The 23,992-nt window shown below is 44.4% G+C and overlaps 1 protein-coding gene across 1 annotated transcript; it reads right to left on the bottom strand.

Annotated features, from left to right (window-relative positions):
* Positions 1-5,062: 5,062 nt before the first annotated feature.
* On the bottom strand, positions 5,063-20,946 carry LOC124790088 (cuticle protein 63-like). The gene is made up of 2 exons (XM_047257654.1): positions 20,912-20,946; positions 5,063-5,402 (listed from the first exon to the last, which is right to left on the bottom strand). Exons 1-2 carry the CDS (start codon positions 20,921-20,923, stop codon positions 5,127-5,129), a joined length of 288 nt encoding a protein of 95 aa, XP_047113610.1. The 5' UTR covers positions 20,924-20,946; the 3' UTR covers positions 5,063-5,126.
* Positions 20,947-23,992: the final 3,046 nt, after the last annotated feature.

Raw genomic sequence — 23,992 nt, 5'->3', positions numbered from 1 at the left:
ACGTCATTATAAATCAATGTTTTTGTTTTTTTTTTTAATTTTTACCATCACCACAATTCACACTTTGATACATTTTTGCTGGCTCTTGTCTGAAAAGGTGCCCCGCGGTGTATGTCTTTCCCACTACACAATTAGAAAATTATAAAATACATAAAATTAGAAAATACATTACATTATCGGTAATGTGATGTGAACTCATATGAATTGCATAACGAGTGGCTATGGAAAAGAACGAATCTATCCATTCAGCTTAGATAAAAGTTTAATCTTGCAGTCGAACTGAACGCTCTGTAAGAAACGTAGGTAGCTCGAACTAAGTACTTGAAATTGGAGACCCACACCTCACGCCCAAGTCCCTCACACCGTTAATTGCTCGGCAACGGCGTCTGAATTCACAGGACACAGAGTGTGAAACGTATCTGGGTGTGACGGCTTGGTAGGCTTACGAATACTACTGACTGACTCAGTTCGATACGCGAAGATACTCCTTGCGGGAAGGAAAACGTGGCGAGTGTCGAAATATATTCGCTACTCCATGCCACTACCGCCTTGCTCCGCTGAGAGTAAGTAACTCGAGGAATACGAAAACTACCAAGTTGGTACAAACATATGGGAAAAAAAAACAAGTGAATAAATGTTCCTATTACTCCGTATCAGCCTAGGGTAATGAATTAAACAATATGAATACTATCGACTTGACCCAAGCCGGGCACGAACTACGAGTAGCGAGGGAAACATGCGAGTAACGAAAGGTTTCAGGCAGTAGTGATTCAAATGGTTGAATGGCTCTAAGAGCTATTGGACTTAACATCTTAGGTCATCAGTCCCCTTGACTTAGAACTACTTAAACGTAACTAACCTAAGGACATCACACACATCGTGTCCGAGGCAGGATTCGAACCTGCGACCGTAGCAGCCACGTGCTTCCGGACTGAAGCGCCTAGAGCCGCTCGGTCACCGCGGCCGGCCCAGACAGTAATGAAATGGTACTTCGAACCTCAGGGCACATCAGTTACTTTGTAACGAATGCATACTATTTTCCTCACTTATTTGTTCCAAGAGCTGAGATAGCTGTTAGACGTCCGGGTCATTATACATTGGTGATCCGTATCAGCCAAATGACACAGCAGGCAGGAAATGGAGCAGAAGGAATCACAATCTGGAATATTTGAAAGGAGACTTAACAGTTCTGGCATTCGTCTGATAACGAAGGAAACGTCCTGAAAACCTTGACTGCAACTGGGGCATTTATTTCTGGGACAAAGTTATCAGTCAGTAAACCCCTGCCCTCAGCCCCTGAGTCCTTAAAGAATCGAACTCCCACGTATGAAAGAGCTTCAGACGTCTGACTACTTCACAAATGATTTAATGTCTTAAATATGTGACGTTAAGCATGTAAGTGAGAAAAACTTAGAAAATGTTTGAAATTACGATAGAAGTTTACCGGAAGTTGCTAAGTGTTATCATTATCAAACATTGGATGAATATAGTCTGGGAAATTTGATCGTTGTTTTAAGCAAAATATAGTTTTGCACGCATCTCCTGAACTATGTGACGCAGAATTATAATTTTGCAGTTACATTCATTGGTTTACGTGGATACTGTCTGAAAAATGTGTTGCGAGTTGACTTAGTAGTAAATAAGTAATACATTAAAATTTCATGCCTAATGCTGAAGTTTTACTCCATGAACAGCGAAAATGTAGTTAATGATAAACTTTTTTCTTTTTATTATTTTGTAGGGACTGTCAGCGACAGCAAGTTTCATAAAGGTTTGAAATTATCTCCGGAGGTTGTTGGGAGTCGCTAAGTGTTCTCTTTCTCAAATAGTTGATGAATATAGTGTGATTAATTTGCGTGTCATGAGTTACACTGCCTCGAGTCAGTTGCTGAATTACATTTGACTTGTTTTCAATCTTCAACGTAAAATTGTAACTCTTAATGAGTACATCATGACAGGATATCAACTTTTTAAATTCCAGTACTAATCCCGTGAAATACTGAAAAACAAATTTTTGTTGCCCCTGACGCCGTTAGATAGGCATTGCAACTGGTTTCCTGTGCCATGAACAGGGTTAACCGCTCAGTAAATACAGGCCGGCGCTGATAAAAGTAGCCAGTGTAAGTATAAAGGAAGTCGAGAGAAATTACCGAAACGAAGAACTGAAATTGTTTTACTGTTTATTTACAATGAAAAATACAGTGGAAAGTACATTTATAACAGATGTTGAAAGTCACCATTGCAACATTAATACAAGCTGTGCATGTCTAAACATATTCAGATGGACCACACGTAAGGTTCGGATGTCGGTGGCGCCAACTTCGCGGCTCATACTGTCTTTCAGTTCCTGTACTGTGTATGGATTTGTTTCATAGACATTGCCCTTCAAGTGTTCCCACAGGAAAAAAATCACAAGTTGTTAGATCCGGCGAACTTGGTGCTCATAAATGTTTCTGACAGTTCGTTCCTAAGTGAAGACAGCGTGGACTCGTTCATGGGATATCTTAGATGTATGACATGTTGCCCCATCTCGCTGGAATAAGCAGTATTGTCTTTCACATTCAGTGAGTTGAGCACAAAGTGTATCAAAAATTTCCATTTCAGGGTATGTCAAACAATATCGGTCCAATGATGCGCGTTCCTGTTACGCCGCACCAAACGCCGATTTTTTCATCATGGAGTGGTTGCTGACACACAATGTTAGGACTCTCAGTTGCCAGTACCTCGTGTTCTGTAAACTGACATGACCGGCAAGATGAAACCATACTTCATCACTCATGATGTAATGGAAAGAGTCTAAGAAACCACCATTGATGTTATTTAAAAGACACATGCAGTAATCTGCACGTTCCCGACTGTCATCCTCCAATAACTGTTGCACAACCGTCACACGTTTAGGCTTCAAATTAAGACTTTTCAATATCTACTGGAAATTCCTTCTTACATGCGCCTGTTGAATCAGTTAACAAGTAGACTTGTTTCGGCTCTGAATAATTCTTCGGGGAATGTCTGCAATAACTTCTGGTGTGTGACCTGAAGGAATTCTTTGTCGTTGTGCATTTTGCACAGATCCGTAGATGCATCAATTTTTATACGGATTCCGTATTGCTCTCTTTGCCGGAAGTCCTCTATCCGGATACTTGACCCGGAAAATTTCGTGAGTTTCCTTAGTTGAACGTGTTTGACATATATCCTTCCACAATTTCAATTCCTTCTTCTATCGAGAAAGTCATTTTACAGACCACAAAGAGAAACCTCTAACTTCACTGATGAAATAAACTGACACAACTTTGAAATATAGAAAGGTCTTGATCGCACAATTCTTTATTAAGCGTTACGCATTTCAAAATTTCATGGTCAGGCATGTCCTCATGCATCTACATCAAGAGAGTTGTTGTATACTTCTGATATTATACCTTTACATTTTCAGTATAAAGCAAAGAAGAATTGTAATATTTTATTTCAGATTGTTGACTGTCATCTAGGCTTACCTAAATTGTTACATTGTATGTCAACCATTGTTTGTTCGACTAGTGTAACGATTACAGTTGGTCATACTCATGTAACATTTCTTTTTGTGATGATTTCAAACTGATAACGGCTAGACAGTTACACGATCTAACATTAAGTTAGAGTATATAAAAAAAGGGAAAAAATGGCCCCCTTTTATCGTATAATAGTTCTTTCATTTCAAGTTATTGCCACTGATCTGTACTCACCTAAATGATTTATTATGTCATTTATTACATGTTGGTCTTTTCTAATTTGACTACATTTTGTGATCCTTATATATATTTTATTTTGTAATGGTTGTGAATTTATTCCTTCGTACCTATATTTTACTTATATTCATATCTTTTTTACGTTTTTATTCTACCATATCATGTATTGGTTGCAACTGTCTTCTGTTTTGATTATTGACTGAATACTATCACTGTAATGATTTTTACTATGTTACCAAATGACGCACTTTTCATGCTGTTAGTATAAGTTTCTCTTCCATAAAAGTGGCATAAATGTTTTTGTCAATTTTTTTAACGAGGTGCCGACATGTACTTAATCGCAGTATACAGAAGTTTGTAAAGTTACTCTTTGACTTGTTTTCTATGGTCAATGCTGGGGCCACATATTGGTCTTCGTTTATCTGTTTGACAGTTCAGTTGCCACACTCAGTTTCACACTGGTTCATTTCTAGTACACGGCAATGTTTTTGGGTATTTGTGGTAAGTTCCTATGGGACCAAACTGCTGATGTCATGGGTCCCCAGGCTTACACACTACTTAATCTCACTTAAACTAACTTAAGCTAAGGACAAAACACACACACCCATGGCGGGGGGAGGACTCGAACCTCCGACGGGGGGAGCCGCGTGAACCGTGGCAAGGCGCCCAGGACAGTGCGGCACACGGCACTGTCAAATATGCCTCCAGGAGATGAGATTTGTATTGTATTCAGTCTATACTTTTTAATGTACGATACTATTTGAAATTACTGTATATTGCAATACTTAGATGCACACTTGTGTATATTTTCTGTCACTAATTTCTTGTACACTTCATTCACAGCTTCAGCTTGACGATGATATTTTGAATCGCGTAACACTTAGTACAGAACTGTGCGATCAAGACCTTCCTATACTTCTAAGTTGTGCCAAATCTGAATGGTCGCCTGTCTCTACTATGGAAGTATTTCTACATCAAGTAATGGAAATAAACTGAAATGCTGAGAAAATAATGCTAACAATCAATTATTGCGAAAAACTGTCCATTGTTGTAGTTGTTTATTCTATTTCACGAGTCGAAATATTGCATTTGCATTCAAAGGGGAGGAGGGCTGCTTTTAACTGTTCCATCCAGTAGTTTGCCACAGACAAATGTTAGAATTTAGTGTATGTATTTGTTGTGAGTGTGTTGTGTGTGCGAGTTGTGAATGCATACCACAGTTCTATTTACAAAGTAAAATACCTTGTGAGAGGTATTACAAGAAGGTTTTCACAGCGGACACAGTTAAGTGCAACTATGGGAAATGTGAGGTTGATTAGTACAAAAATGAAAAATGCGACTGATATATGAAAGTCGTGTCATTTATTTACGTACAAGATGCAATCTGTCTTCAGCAAGGTTTTACTAATGTATCTTGAGGATAGGCGCTGCGGCGGCATAGGACACCGGAGCAGCGATGGCAGGGGCAGCAACAGCCAGCGGGGCCGCAGGCAGAGCGGGAGCCACAGCCACAGCGGGGGCGGCAGCGATGGCGGGGGCGGCCAAGGCCACGGGTGCGGCGATGGCGGGGGCGGCAATGGCAGCAGGCGCGATTGCAGGGGCGGCGATGGCTGCCGGCGCGATGGCTGCGCCTCGCAGAAAGCCGGCCGACGCGGCGGCGAACAGCAGTGGCAGGATCACCTGCGAGCAAACGGCACACGTCTGCGTAATGTCGACTGAGGCAAAGCTACTTGTTTCTTAGAGCTGACGGCGTTTCATGACATTTCTACAGGTAGCGTAGTAAGTTGGTGCATTATGTTCATAGACCTTTTGTCTTGCAGGTTGGTATTTCAGTTGCTATGGGTTTATTTATCGATTATCATTTTTTATTTGTAGTTCATTGTTGCTGTTTTTTTGTCATTTTGTCATCTAGAAATAGTGGGTGGAGGTGTGGACGCCAGAAAATGGAGTGACACGTGGCGGAATCGGAACATTTCCGCATATCCTTCTGTTTGAGTTCAGTAGAAGGATGACAGGAGCGAAGGCAGCCAGAAACGTTTGCGCCGTGTATGAGGATAATGCCATTGGACAGAACACGGCAAGAAAATGCTTTTTTTTTTTCGTTTTAGGGAGGATCGTTTTGACATAAGTGACCCTCCACGTACAGGAAGACTTATAGGGTTTGATGAGGATCGTTTAACCGCATTAATCCACAATTGTCTAGTGGCAATTGTAATGAAACAGGCTGCATGGGTTCTGCATGTTCACACAAAAATCAGCGGTTAGCCATATGTGCATTCTGTTTGCTCGTCATGAATTGACTCGTGAACAATGCTGACCATTCCTATCCTGTATAGCTTCTGGTGACGGGAAATGATGTCTTCATGCTAATATACGGAAAAGAAAGGAATGGTTGAGCCCAAACAAAGCATCAACTACCCGTACAAAGACATTCGCCCATTTACAAAAGATAATGTTATGCATCTGTTGCAACAGCGACGGTGTGGTGTACTACGAAATGATTCCTCGAGCTGTAACCATCACTGCTGACACTTATTGTTATCAAGTGAGGCGTCTTGCAGACGCAATCCGAGGACAACGACCAAGAAGACTGCGTGAAGAGATACTAATCCACGATAACGCCAGCCCCCATTCTGCTAGTCTGACAAAAAAAAACACGATACATAAGTTGGTTTGGTAACTCATTCCGCACCCACCTTATTCTCCTGATCTTTCGCCCTCAGATTTTCACCTTTCCCCCTCTCTATCGAACAACCTTCGGGGAACTTCCTTTCCGGATGAAAATGCCATACGAACTTGGTTCGACGAGTTTTTCGCCTCAAAATCATATGATTTCTACAACTGCGAAATCGAAAACTTTCCCCATCTTTGGCAGACTTTTGTAAATAGTGAAGGAGAATATATTGTTGATGACTAAAGCCTCGGTTATGCGCATCTTGTGGAAAAACGCTACGAACTTCTGAATCAACCCAATAAGATTGCCTTTGACACACTCGATACGTAATGAAGATATTACACTCCTGGAAATGGAAAAAAGAACACATTGACACCGGTGTGTCAGACCCACCATACTTGCTCCGGACACTGCGAGAGGGCTGTACAAGCAATGATCACACCCACGGCACAGCGGACACACCAGGAACCGCGGTGTTGGCCGTCGAATGGCGCTACCTGCGCAGCATTTGTGCACCGCCGCCGTCAGTGTCAGCCAGTTTGCCGTGGCATACGGAGCTCCATCGCAGTCTTTAACACTGGTAGCATGCCGCGACAGCGTGGACGTGAACCGTATGTGCAGTTGACGGACTTTGAGCGAGGGCGTATAGTGGGCATGCGGGAGGCCGGGTGGACGTAGCGCCGAATTGCTCAACACGTGGGGCGTGAGGTCTCCACAGTACATCGATGTTGTCGCCAGTGGTCGGCGGAAGGTGCACATGCCCGTCGACCTGGGACCGGACCGCAGCGACGCACGGATGCACGCCAAGACCGTAGGATCCTACGCAGTGCCGTAGGGGACCGCACCGCCACTTCCCAGCAAATTAGGGACACTGTTGCTCCTGGGGTATCGGCGAGGACCATTCGCAACCGTCTCCATGAAGCTGGGCTACGGTCCCGCACACCGTTAGGCCGTCTTCCGCTCACGCCCCAACATCGTGCAGCCCGCCTCCAGTGGTGTCGCGACAGGCGTGAATGGAGGGACGAATGGAGACGTGTCGTCTTCAGCGATGAGAGTCGCTTCTGCCTTGGTGCCAGTGATGGTCGTATGCGTGTTTGGCGCCGTGCAGGTGAGCGCCACAATCAGGACTGCATACGACCGAGGCACACAGGGCCAACACCCGGCATCATGGTGTGGGGAGCGATCTCCTACACTGGCCGTACACCACTGGTGATCATCGAGGGGACACTGAATAGTGCACGGTACATCCAAACCGTCATCGAACCCATCGTTCTACCATTCCTAGACCGGCAAGGGAACTTGCTGTTCCAACAGGACAATGCACGTCCGCATGTATCCCGTGCCACCCAACGTGCTCTAGAAGGTGTAAGTCAACTATCCTGGCCAACAAGATCTCCGGATCTGTCCCCCATTGAGCATGTTTGGGACTGGATGAAGCGTCGTCTCACGCGGTCTGCACGTCCAGCACGAACGCTGGTCCAACTGACGCGCCAGGTGGAAATGGCATGGCAAGCCGTTCCACAGGACTACATCCAGCATCTCTACGATCGTCTCCATGGGAGAATAGCAGCCTGCATTGCTGCGAAAGGTGGATATACACTGTACTAGTGCCGACATTTTGCATGCTCTGTTGCCTGTGTCTATGTGCCTGTGGTTCAGTCAGTGTGATCATGTGATGTATCTGACCCCAGGAATGTGTCAATAAAGTTTCCCCTTCCTGGGACAATGAATTCACGGTGTTCTTATTTCAATTTCCAGGAGTGTACTTCAGCAGCAAACCACGTTTATTTCAGGCGATTGATACATTCTGGTCAAGAACGATATTGGGAAATATCTTTACTTTTTCCATGTTGGAATGACTCTGTGAGTTCTACATATGCATCTGTACTGCATAAGGTGCCTTTCGGTACGTGGCGGCGGGTATCTCTGACACCTTATCTTCTCCCCCCCCCCCTTTCATGTCCACTTACAAATGGCGCATGTAAAGAATTACATTCTGTACAGCTCCATGTGAGCTCCAATTTTTTTATTTTTATCGTAATGATCTCTTCGCGACACTTATGTGAGGGGAAGTTACATGTTTACATGTTGTGCGACGTTTCGCGGAATTTCAATAGTAAGCTTCAAATGGCTCTGAGCACTGTGGGACTTAACATCTGAGTCCCCTAGAACTTAGAACTACTTAAACCTAACTAACCTAAGGACATCACACATATCCATACCCGAGGCAGGATTCGAACCTGCGACCGTAGCAGTCGCACGGTTCCGGACTGAAGCGCCTACAACCGCTTGGCCACCGCGGCCGGCTCAAAAGTAAGCCTCTCCGTGTCGAACAAACGTTGTCCTGTAGCATCTCCCACTGGAGTTCATTGATCATCTCCGTAACGGTCTTGCGCTGACTAAACTATCCTGTGACGATATTTGCCACACCTCTTTGGATCTTCTCTATCTCTTCCGTTAACCCTACTTGGTGGGGGCCCGATATTGATGAACAATACTCAAGAATCTACAGAAGACGTATTTTGTAAGCTACTTGTTACACTAATGAATTACATTTTCTTAAGATTCTCCCAGCAAATCTCTGCGTGGCGTCTGCTTTTCCTACTATATCTTTTATATGCCTGTTTCGCCGTAGTCTCCTTCAGGTACTGGAGCCTTGGTATTATACCGTAGTTACTGTTTCCAGTGATATTTTACCTACAGTGTAATCGAACAATTGTTTATCTCTTCGCCTGTTTATGTGGAATACGTTACATTTATAAAAATTCTTGTGAATAGTAATGGTCAGCGAATTATCGCTGAGCAATTATTTACTGGCGCTGTTTATTCAGAAACCACTCTTCGTTTCATCACCAGATAGCAAGTTATTCACTTGTTTTCCATTAGTGTTTCCTGACGTTCTTCAAGAGTCATATCACATATAACACTAATGTTGGGAAGTTGTTTACAGACATTAGTTGTCTCCAGCCTGCAGTGTGTCTCGTCGTACTACAGCATGTCTGATAAGGTTAGCGACTGAAGTCACTGTAACAAATTTGCTGAAGATTATGTACAGTGGGTTAATATTCAATTCCTGGCATATGTGCTAGCAGCACTTTATGCAGGAAGATTATAATGAAGCCAGGGGAAGCCAAATTTTGGTTGAGGATACTGGGAAAGTTGTTTTAGCAGCGGCCCGTTCACATTTAGCAAAGCGAGATTGGACACATGGTGATGTAACGATGATCTTTGTTTGGACCCAGTAGACATGAAGCCTCAAATGTCCAAATAATTCGGCATACATTTTACCGTTTATTGTTTATTCAGGAGTTACATATTACTTATTGACAGTACCTTTTGCATTAAAGTAAACCATGAGCAACAGATCAGTTCATGATTTGGTCATGCAGTCTGTTTTCGGTCGAGGAGTAGCGCTCAGGTGTCAGCGTAGTACCTTTTGATTTCTGATTTTTTATTCTAAAATCTAAGTTTCATCGGCGGTTACCAGTCTGTATAAAAAAGAATCCAATAATTTGTGGCAAATCGTAACATGGTATTGCTTCTGCTCGCTAGACAAAATCCTTCTTCACCTTCTTCGCTCTCATCAACGGCGTTTACAAATCATTATACATATTGGTTTTCACTACAAGTGCTGTCTTGTGCTATTAAATGTACGCCTTTCAAGCGATCACAGTACATAAGTTTTCACACTTTTTTCCCTGGGATGGAACGTTGTTCGACGTATATTATTCAGCTTCCACGTTCCCCTGGTCATCTTAGAATTTTTTTACGCTAACGCCCCATCATTGTATGACTCACAAATCCTGTCAAATTCCACGTAACGGATTGGTTCATTTTCAAGCAAATTTGACGGCACAATGTTGATCAATAGTTACCCGACAGGTTAGTCGAGACTGCTAATGCGCTGTTTGCTGGACTCGGGTAGACGGGCCAGCCCCCGATCGAATCCAGCCTGGATGTGGTTTTGAGGCGATTTTCCACATCCCACTAGGTTAATACCGGGCTGGTCCCCATGTCCCGCCTCAGTAACACTACTCCCAGACACTTGAAAACGTTCGCACTATTTCGTGGTTTACACTAGATGCAGACAGCTGGGTTACACTAATTACGTCGCGGAGGATGCGGGGTGGCGACAGGATTGGCATCCGGCCACACTCCGATACTACCATCGCCAAATCAATTGTAACACGTACGACCCGCGTTGTAGTGGGACGAAGGCCCAGGGAAATGATGAATGTTGATCAATAGTTCGCAGTACCTCGATTCTGGACGATAGCAGTAGACGCACTTTTACTTCAGACTTGACCTCCAGGAATTTGGAGGCAATTGAGTACTCTCTTCAACAATCTGTACAGCGAGCCAAGACCCCCGACAGCTGCCAGCGATTTCATCTGCTTCCAACCGCGAAAGGCGAAAGGGGCTGGCATTACCAAAGCAGCATTATCGAAAACAATATTACTTATTAGCTGTGACAGCAATGAGGCGTTACTATACGCAGGTATACAAAATCGTCTTAGGTGAGTGGTTGCAGTCATATGCGAAGCAAGCAGGCTAATCCCATAGTAACTGTCGGGACTCTTCTATCTCCGTATGGCCTATAAATTATGTGACATTCATTACCATTGATCCCACGTTTGGAGACCGTTCTTCGTACGTTCCAATGCCCAGAAAAAACGTTTCATTACTTACTGGACATATCCTGTACGCTAGATAAAGAAAAGCCCTCCTTCCTCGCTACAGCACAAGCCACCTGGTGTTTGCACGTTTGCGGGGTTATTAGATACTAGCTGACAAACACCGCATTGCCCGGGTATTCATTTCGTCAGTTTTCTCTTGGAAGAGAAAACAAAAAATAAACCGTGCTTCTAGTGTAGTATCGAAAACATTACATTTCCATGTATTTGCGACAACACCTCCGAAATTGTGAAACATCGTACAAACAATATGCATACTGCACAAATGAATATGGACAGTCCGTATGGCAAGGCCTCTTCAAATCTCTATAGACAACTATAGTTTCCGCTTGCGCTTCGCAGCTGAAAGATGTAGAAAGCACTGACAAGTGCCAGAGATCTCCTTAAGTTGTCTTAACTGCACTGGTGTCTCATAAGCAAAGAACAAAGGTACTAAAACTTCATGCACTTTGCAGCACTTTTTCCCGCATCTCATTATTTATGACTTCTCCATATGTCATACAATGATATAATGCAGTGGCGACATTCAGCGGCATATGTGGGTACCGTCTGCGAAATTTATTGCGAACATAGTTAGTTGCACAAAAGTAATAAACGTCATGCATGATGCGGCAGTTTTTCGCGCATCTCGTTGTTGATGACGTTGTATCTCCTCGATTACGATAGGCAGATGTTTCTTACCTCCGCAGTAATTGTTTCCAGACAGTAACGGGTATTCGTACTAAGTTTTGTTGGAATCGGTCCAATGGTATAAGGGGAGATGTGGAACACACACGCTTACATACAGACATACATACATCAATATGTATGGATTTATGAATAAATGCCTGTCCACATTAGCTTTTTTTGGTTGTAATACATGGTAGATATTCCTCACAACTGCAGAAAAACCTAATGTTTCACCTAATTTTGCTGTGAAAAAATTAATACCACGTTTTTCCTTTTCACACTTTCCCTGCCGCCGTTGGATAAGCAGCTGAGCAGCAAGTCGTATACTCCTAGCTCACTCGTTTGTTACATAGTTTAATTCTTAATTTCTTTGCGTGTTTTTGGTACTTGCATTGTTTAATTCATAAATTTCGGGCGTATTATAGTATTTGAGAGTTGTAGCATCGCGTTTTAGTACCTGAATAGTGTAAATTCGCGTAGTCGTTTGTCTACTGTTTTTGTTTTGAACGGCCAGTGTCGGTTGGTCACAGTCAGTGTGCTTCCTGCCGCCGTTGGATAAGCAGCTGAGCAGCAAGTGGTATACTCCTAGCTCACTCGTTTGTTACATAGTTTAATTCTTAATTTCTTTGCGTGTTTTTGGTACTTGCATTGTTTAATTCATAAATTTCGGGCGTATTATAGTATTTGAGAGTTGTAGCATCGCGTTTTAGTACCTGAACAGTGTAAATTCGCGTAGTCGTTTGTCTACTGTTTTTGTTTTGAACGGCCAGTGTCGGTTGGTCACAGTCAGTGTGCTCCCTGCCGCCGTTGGATAAGCAGCTGAGCAGCAAGTTGTATACTCCTAGCTCACTCATTTGTTACATAGTTTAATTCTTAATTTCTTTGCGTGTTTTTGGTACTTGCATTGTTTAATTCATAAATTTCGGGCGTATTATAGTATTTGAGAGTGTAGCATCGCGTTTTAGTACCTGAATAGTGTAATTTCGCTTAGTCTCCTTCCGCCGCCGAGCAGTGTCAGCAGTGCGCAAGTAGCAGCATTACTTAATTTACTAAGCAATCTTGTATTTTAATAACCGTTTAAATTTTATCGATTTGTTTGCGCTCTCTGTAGATTAGTTCAGACGTTCTTTGCAAAACAGTTTTTAGCATGGATAGGGACTGCAACTGCTGTGTTCGGATGCAGGCTGAGTTGGCATCCCTTCGCTCCCAGCTTCAGGCAGTGTTGGCTTCGGTCACACAGCTTAAGGCTGTTGCCAATGGGCATCACTGTGGGGGTCCGGATGGGGGTTTGTCGGGGACGGCCAGCTCGTCCCACGCATCCCCTGATCGGACTACGACTGTGGTTGCCCGGGATACTGCCCGCATTGAGGCTGATCCCTCACCTGTGGTAGAGTGGGAGGTCGTTTCAAGGTGTGGCAGGGGGGGAAAGACATTCCGGAGGGCTGAACGGAAAGCCTCTCCAGTTTGTCTGACGAACCGGTTTCAGGCTCTGTCTCAGGCTGATACTGATCTTCGGCCTGACATGGCTGCTTGTCCTGTTCCAGAGGTTGCCCCTCAGTCTGCAAGATCCGGGCAGTTGCAGAGGGTGGGCTTACTGGTAGATGGGAGCTCCAACGTCAGGCGCGTAATGGGGCCCCTTAGGGAAATGGCAGCAAGAGAGGGGAAGAAAACCAATGTGCACTCCGTGTGCATACCGGGGGGAGTCATTCCAGATGTGGAAAGGGTCCTTCCGGATGCCATGAAGGGTACGGAGTGCACCCATCTGCAGGTGGTCGCTCATGTCGGCACCAATGATGTGTGTCGCTATGGATCGGAGGAAATCCTCTCTGGCTTCCGGCGGCTATCTGATTTGGTGAAGACTGCCAGTCTCGCTAGCGGGATGAAAGCAGAGCTCACCATCTGCAGCATCGTCGACAGGACTGACTGCGGACCTTTGGTACAGAGCCGAGTGGAGGGTCTGAATCAGAGGCTGAGACGGTTCTGCGAGCGTGTGGGCTGCAGATTCCTCGACTTGCGCCATAGGGTGGTGGGGTTTCGGGTTCCGCTGGATAGGTCAGGAGTCCACTACACGCAACATGCGGCTACACGGGTAGCAAGGGTTGTGTGGCGTGGGCTGGGCGGTTTTTTAGGTTAGATGGCCTTGGGCAAGTACAGAAAGGGCAACAGCCTCAACGGGTGCGGGGCAAAGTCAGGACATGCGGGGACCAAGCAGCAATTGGTATTGTAATTGTCAACTGTCGAAGCTGCGTTGGTAAAGTACCGGAACTTCAAGCGCTGATAGAAAGCACCGAAGCTGAAATCGTTATAGGTACAGAAAGCTGGCTTAAGCCAGAGATAAATTCTGCCGAAACTTTTACAAAGGTACAGACGGTGTTTAGAAAGGATAGATTGCTTGCAACCGGTGGTGGAGTGTTCGTCGCTGTTAGTAGTAGTTTATCCTGTAGTGAAGTAGAAGTGGATAGTTCCTGTGAATTATTATGGGTGGAGGTTACACTAAACAACCGAACTAGGTTAATAATTGGCTCCTTTTACCGACTTCCCGACTCAGCAGCATTAGTGGCAGAACAACTGAGAGAAAATTTGGAATACATTTCACATAAATTTTCTCAGCATGTTATAGTCTTAGGTGGAGATTTCAATTTACCAGATATAGACTGGGACACTCAGATGTTTAGGACGGGTGGTAGGGACAGAGCATCGAGTGACATTATACTGAGTGCACTATCCGAAAATTACCTCGAGCAATTAAACAGAGTACCGACTCGTGGAGATAACATCTTGGACCTACTGATAACAAACAGACCCGAACTTTTCGACTCTGTATGTACAGAACAGGGAATCAGTGATCATAAGGAGTTGCAGCATCCCTGAATATGGAAGTTAATAGGAATATAAAAAAAGGGAGGAAGGTTTATCTGTTTAGCAAGAGTAATAGAAGGCAGATTTCAGACTACCTAACAGATCAAAACGAAAATTTCTGTTCCGACACTGACAATGTTGAGTGTTTATGGAAAAAGTTCAAGGCAATCGTAAAATGCGATTTAGACAGGTACGTGCCGAGTAAAACTGTGAGGGACGGGAAAAACCCACCGTGGTACAACAACAAAGTTAGGAAACTACTGCGAAAGCAAAGAGAGCTCCACTCCAAGTTTAAACGCAGCCAAAACCTCTCAGACAAACAGAAGCTAAACGATGTCAAAGTTAGCGTAAGGAGGGCTATGCGTGAAGCGTTCATTGAATTCGAAAGTGAAATTCTATGTACCGACTTGACAGAAAATCCTAGGAAGTTCTGGTCTTACGTTAAATCAGTAAGTGGCTCGAAACAGCATATCCAGACACTACGGGATGATGATGGCATGGAAACAGAGGATGACACGCGTAAAGCTGAAATACTAAACACCTTTTTCCAAAGCTGTTTCACAGAGGAAGACCGCACTGCAGTTCCTTCTCTAAATCCTCGCACAAACGAAAAAATGGCTGACATCGAAATAAGTGTCCAAGGAATAGAAAAGCAACTGGAATCACTCAATAGAGGAAAGTCCACTGGACCTGACGGGATACCAATTCGATTCTACACAGAGTACGCGAAAGAACTTGCCCCCCTTCTAACAGCCGTGTACCGCAAGTCTCTAGAGGAACGGAGGGTTCCAAATGATTGGAAAAGAGCACAGGTAGTCCCAGTCTTCAAGACGGGTCGTCGAGCGGATGCGCAAAACTATAGACCTATATCTCTTACGTCGATCTCTTGTAGAATTTTAGAACATGTTTTTTGCTCACGTATCATGTCATTTCTGGAAACCCAGAATCTACTTTGTAGGAATCAACATGGATTCCGGAAACAGCGATCGTGTGAGACCCAACTCGCCTTATTTGTTCATGAGACCCAGAAAATATTAGATACAGGCTCCCAGGTAGATGCTATTTTTCTTGACTTCCGGAAGGCGTTCGATACAGTTCCGCACTGTCGCCTGATAAACAAAGTAAGAGCCTACGGAATATCAGACCAGCTGTGTGGCTGGATTGAAGAGTTTTTAGCAAACAGAACACAGCATGTTGTCATCAATGGAGAGACGTCTACAGACGTTAAAGTAACCTCTGGCGTGCCACAGGGGAGTGTTATGGGACCATTGCTTTTCATAATATATATAAATGACTTAGTAGATAGTGTCGGAAGTTCCATGTGGCTTTTCGCGGATGATGCTGTAGTATACAGAGAAGTTGCAGCATTAGAAAATTGTAGCGAAATGCAGGAAGATCTGCAGCGGATAGGCACTTGGTGCAGGGAGTGGCAACTGACCCTTAACATAGACAAATGTAATGTATTGCGAATACATAGAAAGAAGGATCCTTTATTGTATGATTATATGATAACGGAACAAACACTGGTAGCAGTTACTTCTGTAAAATATCTGGGAGTATGCGTGCGGAACGATTTGAAGTGGAATGATCATATAAAATTAATTGTTGGTAAGGCGGGTACCAGGTTGAGATTCATTGGGAGAGTGCTTAGAAAATGTAGTCCATCAACAAAGGAGGTGGCTTACAAAACACTCGTTCGACCTATACTTGAGTATTGCTCATCAGTGTGGGATCCGTACCAGATCGGTCTGACGGAGGAGATAGAGAAGATCCAAAGAAGAGCGGCGCGTTTCGTCACAGGGTTATTTGGTAACCGTGATGGCGTTACAGAGATGTTTAATAAACTCAAGTGGCAGACTCTGCAAGAGAGGCGCTCTGCATCGCGGTGTAGCTTGCTCGCCAGGTTTCGAGAGGGTGCGTTTCTGGGTGAGGTATCGAACATATTGCTTCCCCCTACTTATACCTCCCGAGGAGATCACGAATGTAAAATTAGAGAGATTAGAGCGCGCACGGTGGCTTTCAGACAGTCGTTCTTCCCGCGAACCATACGCGACTGGAACAGGAAAGGGAGGTAATGACAGTGGCACGTAAAGTGCCCTTCGCCACACACCGTTGGGTGGCTTGCGGAGTATCAATGAAGATGTAGATGTTCACAATAATTAAAGCCAAACCTCTTTCAATCCGCTTGCTCGTGCATATGATAGTTTGAAATAACCACATGACGAGAAGAATCGAAAGATATTGGTGATAAATCGCAGATATTTTTCTTGAAATAATCTATTTACTGATCTCGGGGTCCAGTTTCGGTTAATACCTGACGAGGTACAAGTGCGGTGTCGCTCTAACCACGTTTGGAACAATTTTTATTTTCAGGAATGGCGACGCCCGCTAGTAAAATTTGTGGCGACGACTGCTGTGTTTTAACTCTCTGCTCTCACAACCATCTTCATAGCGGTTCTATTATCATCACTGCACGCGCTACGCTGCCTTCTTGATCAGAAGCAGAGTCAGTGGTTATAGATTTTTGCAGTAACAAACAATCGATGACATATTGATCTTCATCGTTTGGCTGTAAATCGTAAGAACTTATACCCAGTCTTTAACGAAAATGATCGAGAAGTATGATGGAAACTGTCGCTAAACTTAGTTGGAAAGCTTTCGTTCAAATAAAAATATAATTCCGTAGCTGAAAGACAATAAAAAAAAAGTATGAATTGGTGTTGTTATATTTAGATATTTCGGCTTTTTGCTTAGCAAGATGTGAATATCTATGAAAATGGAAATGGATATATGCGATTAATCTCTTTACGTTAGTGGCTTTTGTTTGTTTTCATTTGGTCAACGATTAATTGTGAGTTCGTTTTGATTATAAGCGTGGCAATACTGAAACAATAATAATGAATTCATTTGGACCCAGGCAATAATGTCGTAGTGAAATACGAATCTTAAACACCATTATATTTGCTGAGAACTGATAAGTAGTTGGGAAAATTGTTCGTCGGTGTGGTCAAGTGGTGTGGTAAAGCACTGCTCTTCGGTGTAACATAGCAAATGTTTTTGTGATTTATCGTTAAAGAAAGTACCTTCATCTTAATGCGTACGAAGTCTGATATCTGAGAAGTGAAACCGATTTTTCATTTGCAGAATCGCATAAGTTTAAGATCGTTATCATTTTGCTACTTAACCCGCTAAACGGGTAACAACCATTTACTGGCATGCTCTGTTGTACTACATTGCCGCTGCTCGCCTATATGATCCGCCTCTGCCTGAGCTGTAATTAGAGCAGATGCATATTTCAAACGAAACTTACAAAGGTATTTTAATAGACGAGATTGCAAACTCCAAAGGGGATTCAAATCAGTAACGAATTCCGTTAAAACTATAATTATTTATTTTAATGATTCAGCGACTGTCTATTTGTCACTGTTTTCTCTTGCGCTATTTTCTTCTTTTGCGGTATTAAAAGCAAATTGCTCACCAAATATACAGGATGAGCTTGTTAAACGAGGACAAGCTACGGGAACTGGTCCCTGAGAGGATGAGAAGCAAAGGGCATGTGGACATACGACTGTAAATGCGTTCCAAGGGAGGTGCACCCACTTGAAGATAGAGATAAAAGACCTCAGTATCAGCGCCAGACAGGTAGTTCACCAGAATGAGGTAACCCAGATGATATTGTGACATATTTTTCACGGTTCGTCGCATAGGCCAAGATGATGAGATTGGTGTCATGCATCCTATTCACAAATGATTGGTTTTGGTTTGGTTTTGCTTTAGAGCGCAAAAAGCAACTGCGGTCATACGCGCCCAAGTCAAAACTATAGAACACGAAGACAGAGAGTTAAAAAATGGCTATACGTCAATTCCAATGGACATAACAGAAAACAGCTAAAAACAGGCACGTGGAAAAAGGGCTAAGAAAAGACACCATACAGAAACGGAGGTCCAAAACTAAAAATTAAATGGCCTTCGCCATATTACTTTGTTGGATAAAAAGTAGAACGCAGTCGACAGCCCGCGCGTCATTTGCTAAAACGGCCGATAACTCAGACGGCAAACCCAAGCGGGAACGTAAACGGTTAAAAATGGGCAGTCCGTCAGGAAGTGGCGAACAGTTAAAACGTGGGCCCAATGTGTACAAAGTGGTGGGGTAGCGCCACTTATCAAATGACGATGGCTTAAAAGGCAGTGTCCAATACGCAGCCGACTTAAAATGACCTACTCCCGGCGGGAGGGCCGAGAGGAGGCCGTCCAAGCCACTGGGAGACGCTTAATAAGCCGGAGTTTATTCCCGCGAAGCGAGAACCATTGGCGATGCCAAAGGGACACCGCCTCCTGACAAAGGACAACACAGGGATTATCCGAGGGAATATAGGAACTCTCGGGCTGTGGTACGAGCACTGCAGCCTTGGCAGACCGACATGTCCAGGAACCCACAGAAACATCACACTGGCTCCACCAAGAGTGAGCAAGTGACAGTTTTCCTGGACCCGCTGCACTAAGGGCTGGGCGGGGTACAGCGCACGTAGACTTTTAAGGGCGCTGAGCGAGTTTGAGAAGAGGGCACAATTGAAAAGGCTGTGTTGCCGAATGTACTCCGTGGCCTGATACAGGGCGAAGAGCTCGGCTGTAAATACTGAGCAGCGTGCCGGAAGCAGATGTCGAAAGACACGGGTGCCAATGACGAAGGCGCACCCGACCCCACGTTCAGTCCGAGAGCCATCAGTGTATACAGTGGCTACCTTCACGAGGGACGGTATCGTCAATCTTAACAACACCCACATGTGGACTGAAGAGAATCCTCATGATATGGTGACATCAAATCAACAGTACTAGTTCGGCCACAGTGTGTGGCCAGGGATTATTGGCGACCGCCTCTTGGGACCGGTCATCCTTCCACAGCGTTTCACAATCGAGGCAAATCTGCACTTCCTGCGGTTGACCCTGCCTCACCTACTGGAAGACGCGTTGTTGGTGGTACGAAGAGCGTCGTAATGTGTCACTACACGACAGTACTCCAATTATATGCCTTCTTGGTCCTGAAGCCAAAACACTATTACAGAGAGGACTTTCCCACTTCCCTGGTGTGTTCTCACGTGTGATGTCAATCACTGAAATCTGCACTGTCAAAGATCCTTTATCTCCACGTTCAAGTGGATGTAGGTCCATCGAAAGGCGTTTCCAACCATATATCCATATGACCTTTATTGCTATTTATCGTCTCAGGGATTGTTTCCAGCAGTTTATCCCCATTTAGCAAAATCATCCTGTATAATACACACAAAGAAGAAGCCCCGCTTGTGAAATTTGAAAATTACGTAGCTTCCAACTAAGGGATCTGCTCGGAATGGAAAATCACGACAGAGTACGTCCACCGTTTTGCAATAGATGACAGTAGCGGCAAGTGCTGGTACAATTGGTAGGTCGTAAGCGTCATACAGTAATCTTTGGCATTTGCAAACATAGCGTCATCAGAATATTAGTCGACTTGTGATTACATTATAAAGTTATTCTCGATTGAATATATCAACTTACGAGCGCAATCCTTGTCACTTGCGAGAAGTTTTAAGTTTCTGCTTTCACATGAAGAGAGCTCCAGCTGAGCCTCATAGAATGCTGGGTAGGCTTATGATGAGGTACCTATTACTGAAAGAACGTACAGGGAATAGTTTGAACGCTCCATAAACGGTGCCACTGACCTGGAAGACCGGCATGGCAATGGGAGCGAGAAGGTTTTCTAAGCTACTGAAACCGACGGAAACAATCACGGGAGATCGTTATCAAAATAAGTTGACGTGCTTGAGCCGAACACTGAAAGACAAAAGGCCACAATACAGCTATAAATATGAAAAGGTGATTTTGCTGCATGACAATGCTCGATACCATGTCGCAAAACCTGCCAAAACATACTTAAAAACGTTGAAATGGCAAGTTCTAGCCCATCTGCAGTATTCTCCAAACACTGGTTCCTGGGACTACCACCTTTTTCGAACAATGGTACACGGCCTGGCTGACCAACACCTACGATCATATGAAGGAGTGTAAAATTGGATCAGTTTATGGATCGCCTCCAAAGACGCCCAGTTCTTCCGTCACCGGATTTTTATGCTCCCAGAAAGATGGGACAAAATAGTGGCTTGCGATGACCAATACTTCGAATGGTATTTTTTTTGTACGTTTTTCAGAACAAAGCCTCGAAGTTCGAGAAAAAGCGACGGAAATGATGTGGACCCAATAGCAGGACTGCGTCTTTAGCTTACTGGTCTTTAGTTGGCAAAATTAAAGCTACTTACGAGCTTGTACATGCTGAGTGTGTGTTGCGTCGGCGGTGCTGACTGGTACAGAGTCCACGGGTCCAGGGTTTATATACCTTTCGAGCCACACCCAACGTCCCTCACGATGGCCTCGCTCCTCTCGTGGTGTCCTGTGCACAGGTTTACTAGGCGCTCTACCGCTCCTACGTTGTTAGATAAGAGCCGTTACTGCTGCAGACTACATTAACTTTCATGCTGTATCCGTGCCAACGTATCAACGATGGCCAATAACTCGTTACGTTCTGAGTCGGGTATAACATACGTTAAACGGTTCTGTGAGTTATTCATCCACGAAAGATGAAGAATCTTCAAGAAATTTTGTCCTTCACAAATTTTCATAATCCTGTTTAAATCCAATTTCCTCCTGTCTGAACAGCTGTACACGCAACGGAATAGTTCATATGCCGCTTTCCTTTCTCGAGTTGCGTTACATTTTTTTTTTCTTGTGGCCTTTGGACATTATCCATTCAACCACTTCGAGTTATGTTTCATGAAAACTCAAGCTCAGACACACACACAGACAAACAAGGGCACGTACGGGGGCGCGAGCTCGCATGAGCACATTTTCCTATCTAAGAAGGAGCCGTCTCCAACCCTTCTATTTAACGAGATTAATAAACCATTAGAAAACACATACAGACGACTTACGGACGTCTCAGGTCCTCCAAGTTTATCTGTAAAAAGAAATCCCAGCTGACAGATCGAAGTCTCGATTGCGTTGGCGATAGTACTTCAGTAACTACTCGAGAAAAAAATAGTTGCCATCAAGATAAGCCAAGGGTTTGGACAAAATAACGTGAACACATTTTGTGATGACGAAACTTCTTTTCCTATTTGCATGTAACCTTAACTGTTAATAAGGGTGGGGAAAATTAAGTGGTCCCGATAACAGAGTCCCAGGGACAAAGAAACACAGCAGAGAAAAGTAAATACAGTACTACCCTGACTATAGCAGATGTTGAAAGTGATCACCACACATCTCTCGGCACTTTTGGGCCGTGGTCAGCAAGTTTCTGAAGGCGGATGGAAGTTGGAGTGTTGGAATTGCTGCAATCTCAACCGAAATGTTCTGCTGCAGTTCTTGAAGACTGTGAGGGTTTTTGCGATACACCTTAGACTCGAGGACACTCACACAAATTAGCTCAAATTCGTCTGTGACATGTACAATAAAAAGATATGTGAACTGAAAGCAGGATATCAAAACACGATAAACAGACTGTTGGCATAACGGATGGGCCGAAACCAGAGCAAAAACATACGTGGGCGGCAGGGGGAGGAAGACAGCTCCACTAGGGCGAAAGGCCTACAACAGTTTCTTACACACTGAAGCGCCAAAGAAACTGGTATAGGCATGCGTATATAAATACAGAGATATGTAAACAAGCAGAATACGACGCTGCGGTAGGCAACGCCTATATAAGACAACAAATGTCAGGAGCAGCAGTTAGATCTGTTATTGCTGCTACAATTGCAGGTTGTAAAGATTTAAGTGAGCTTGAACGTGGTGTTACAGTCGGAGTACAAGCGATGGGACACAGCATCTCCGACGTAGCGACGAAATGGGAATTTTCCCTTGCGACCAGTTGACGACTGTACCTTGAATATTAGTAATCCGGTAAAACATCAAACCCCCGACATCGCTGCGGCCGGAAAAAGGTCCTTCAAGAACGGAACCAACGACGACTGAAGAGAAACATTCAACGTGACGGAACTGCAACACTTCCGCAAATTGCTGCAGATTTCAGCCGGCCGCGGTGGTCTAGCGGTTCTAGGCGCTCAGTCCGGAACCGCGCGACTGCTACGGTCGCAGGTTCGAATCCTGCCTCGGGCATGGATGTGTGTGATGTCCTTAGGTTTGTTAGGTTTAAGTAGTTCTAAGTTCTAGGGGACTGATGACCACAGATGTTAAGTCCCATAGTGCTCAGAGCCATTTGAACCATTTTTTTGCAGATTTCAATGCTGGGCCATCAACAAGTGTCAGCGATATGGGCTTTCGGAGTCGAAGTCCCAATCGTGTACCCTTGTTGACTGCACGACACAGAACTTTTACACCTAGCCTAGGCTCGTCAACACCGACGTTGGACTGTTGATGACTGGAAACATACTGCCTGCCCGGACGAGCCTCGTTTCATATTGTATCGAGTGCATGGGCTTGAACGTGTATGGAGACAACCGCATGAATCGATGAATCCTGCATGTCAGGAGGGGACTGTTCAAACTGGTGGAGGCTATGTAATGGTATGAGGAGTGTGCAGTTGGAGTGATATGGGACACCTGGTACGTCTAGATACGACTCTGCACGCAAGCATCCCGTCTGATGACCTGCATCCATTCATGTCCATTGTGCATTCCGACGTACTTGGGCAATTCCAGCAGGACAATGCGACACTCCACGCGTCCAGAATTGCTACAGAGTGGGTCCACGAACACTTTACTGACTTTAAACACTTCCGCTGGCCACAAAACTCCCCAGACATGAACATTGTTGAGCATATCTGGGATGCCTTGCAACGTGCTGTTCAGAAGAGATCTCCACCCCCTCGTACTCTTACGGATTTATGGACAGCCCTGCAAGATTCGTGGTGTCAGTTGCCTCCAGCACTATTTCAGACATTAGTCGAGCCCATGCCACGCCGTGTTGCGACACTTCTGCGTGCTCGCGGGGGCCTTACACGATATTAGGCAGGTTACCAGTATCTTTAGGTTCTTCAGTGGATAACGAAAAATAGGCAGTAGCTGCAAAGTCATTCTATTCATTGAGAAGCTAAGAAGGGTGGCGTTTCTTACAATCATACATCTATATCTCTTCTAAAAGATTCAATAGACGTCCCTTAGGGAGAACGACATCTACCAGCCACAGCCCCCTTAGCTTTTTACACCGGTCGTTGTAAGTACAGTATGCAAGCATCGACCCGACATTATGGGTCATGTGTGGTTATTATTGTGTCTGATTTTACTCCATGTGACAAGGCCACTTACGGCTGCGTACTTTGCTTTCTCTGTTAACTTCATGAAGACGGGTACGTCTGCTAGCTTTCCAGTTTATATACATTATGGCAC

Source organism: Schistocerca piceifrons, chromosome 3 (genome assembly GCF_021461385.2).
Source record: "Schistocerca piceifrons isolate TAMUIC-IGC-003096 chromosome 3, iqSchPice1.1, whole genome shotgun sequence".
NCBI classification, from domain to species: Eukaryota; Metazoa; Arthropoda; class Insecta; order Orthoptera; family Acrididae; genus Schistocerca; species Schistocerca piceifrons.
The sequence above is the reverse complement of the archived record's forward strand: the minus strand, read 5'-3'. Positions and strand labels throughout refer to the sequence as shown.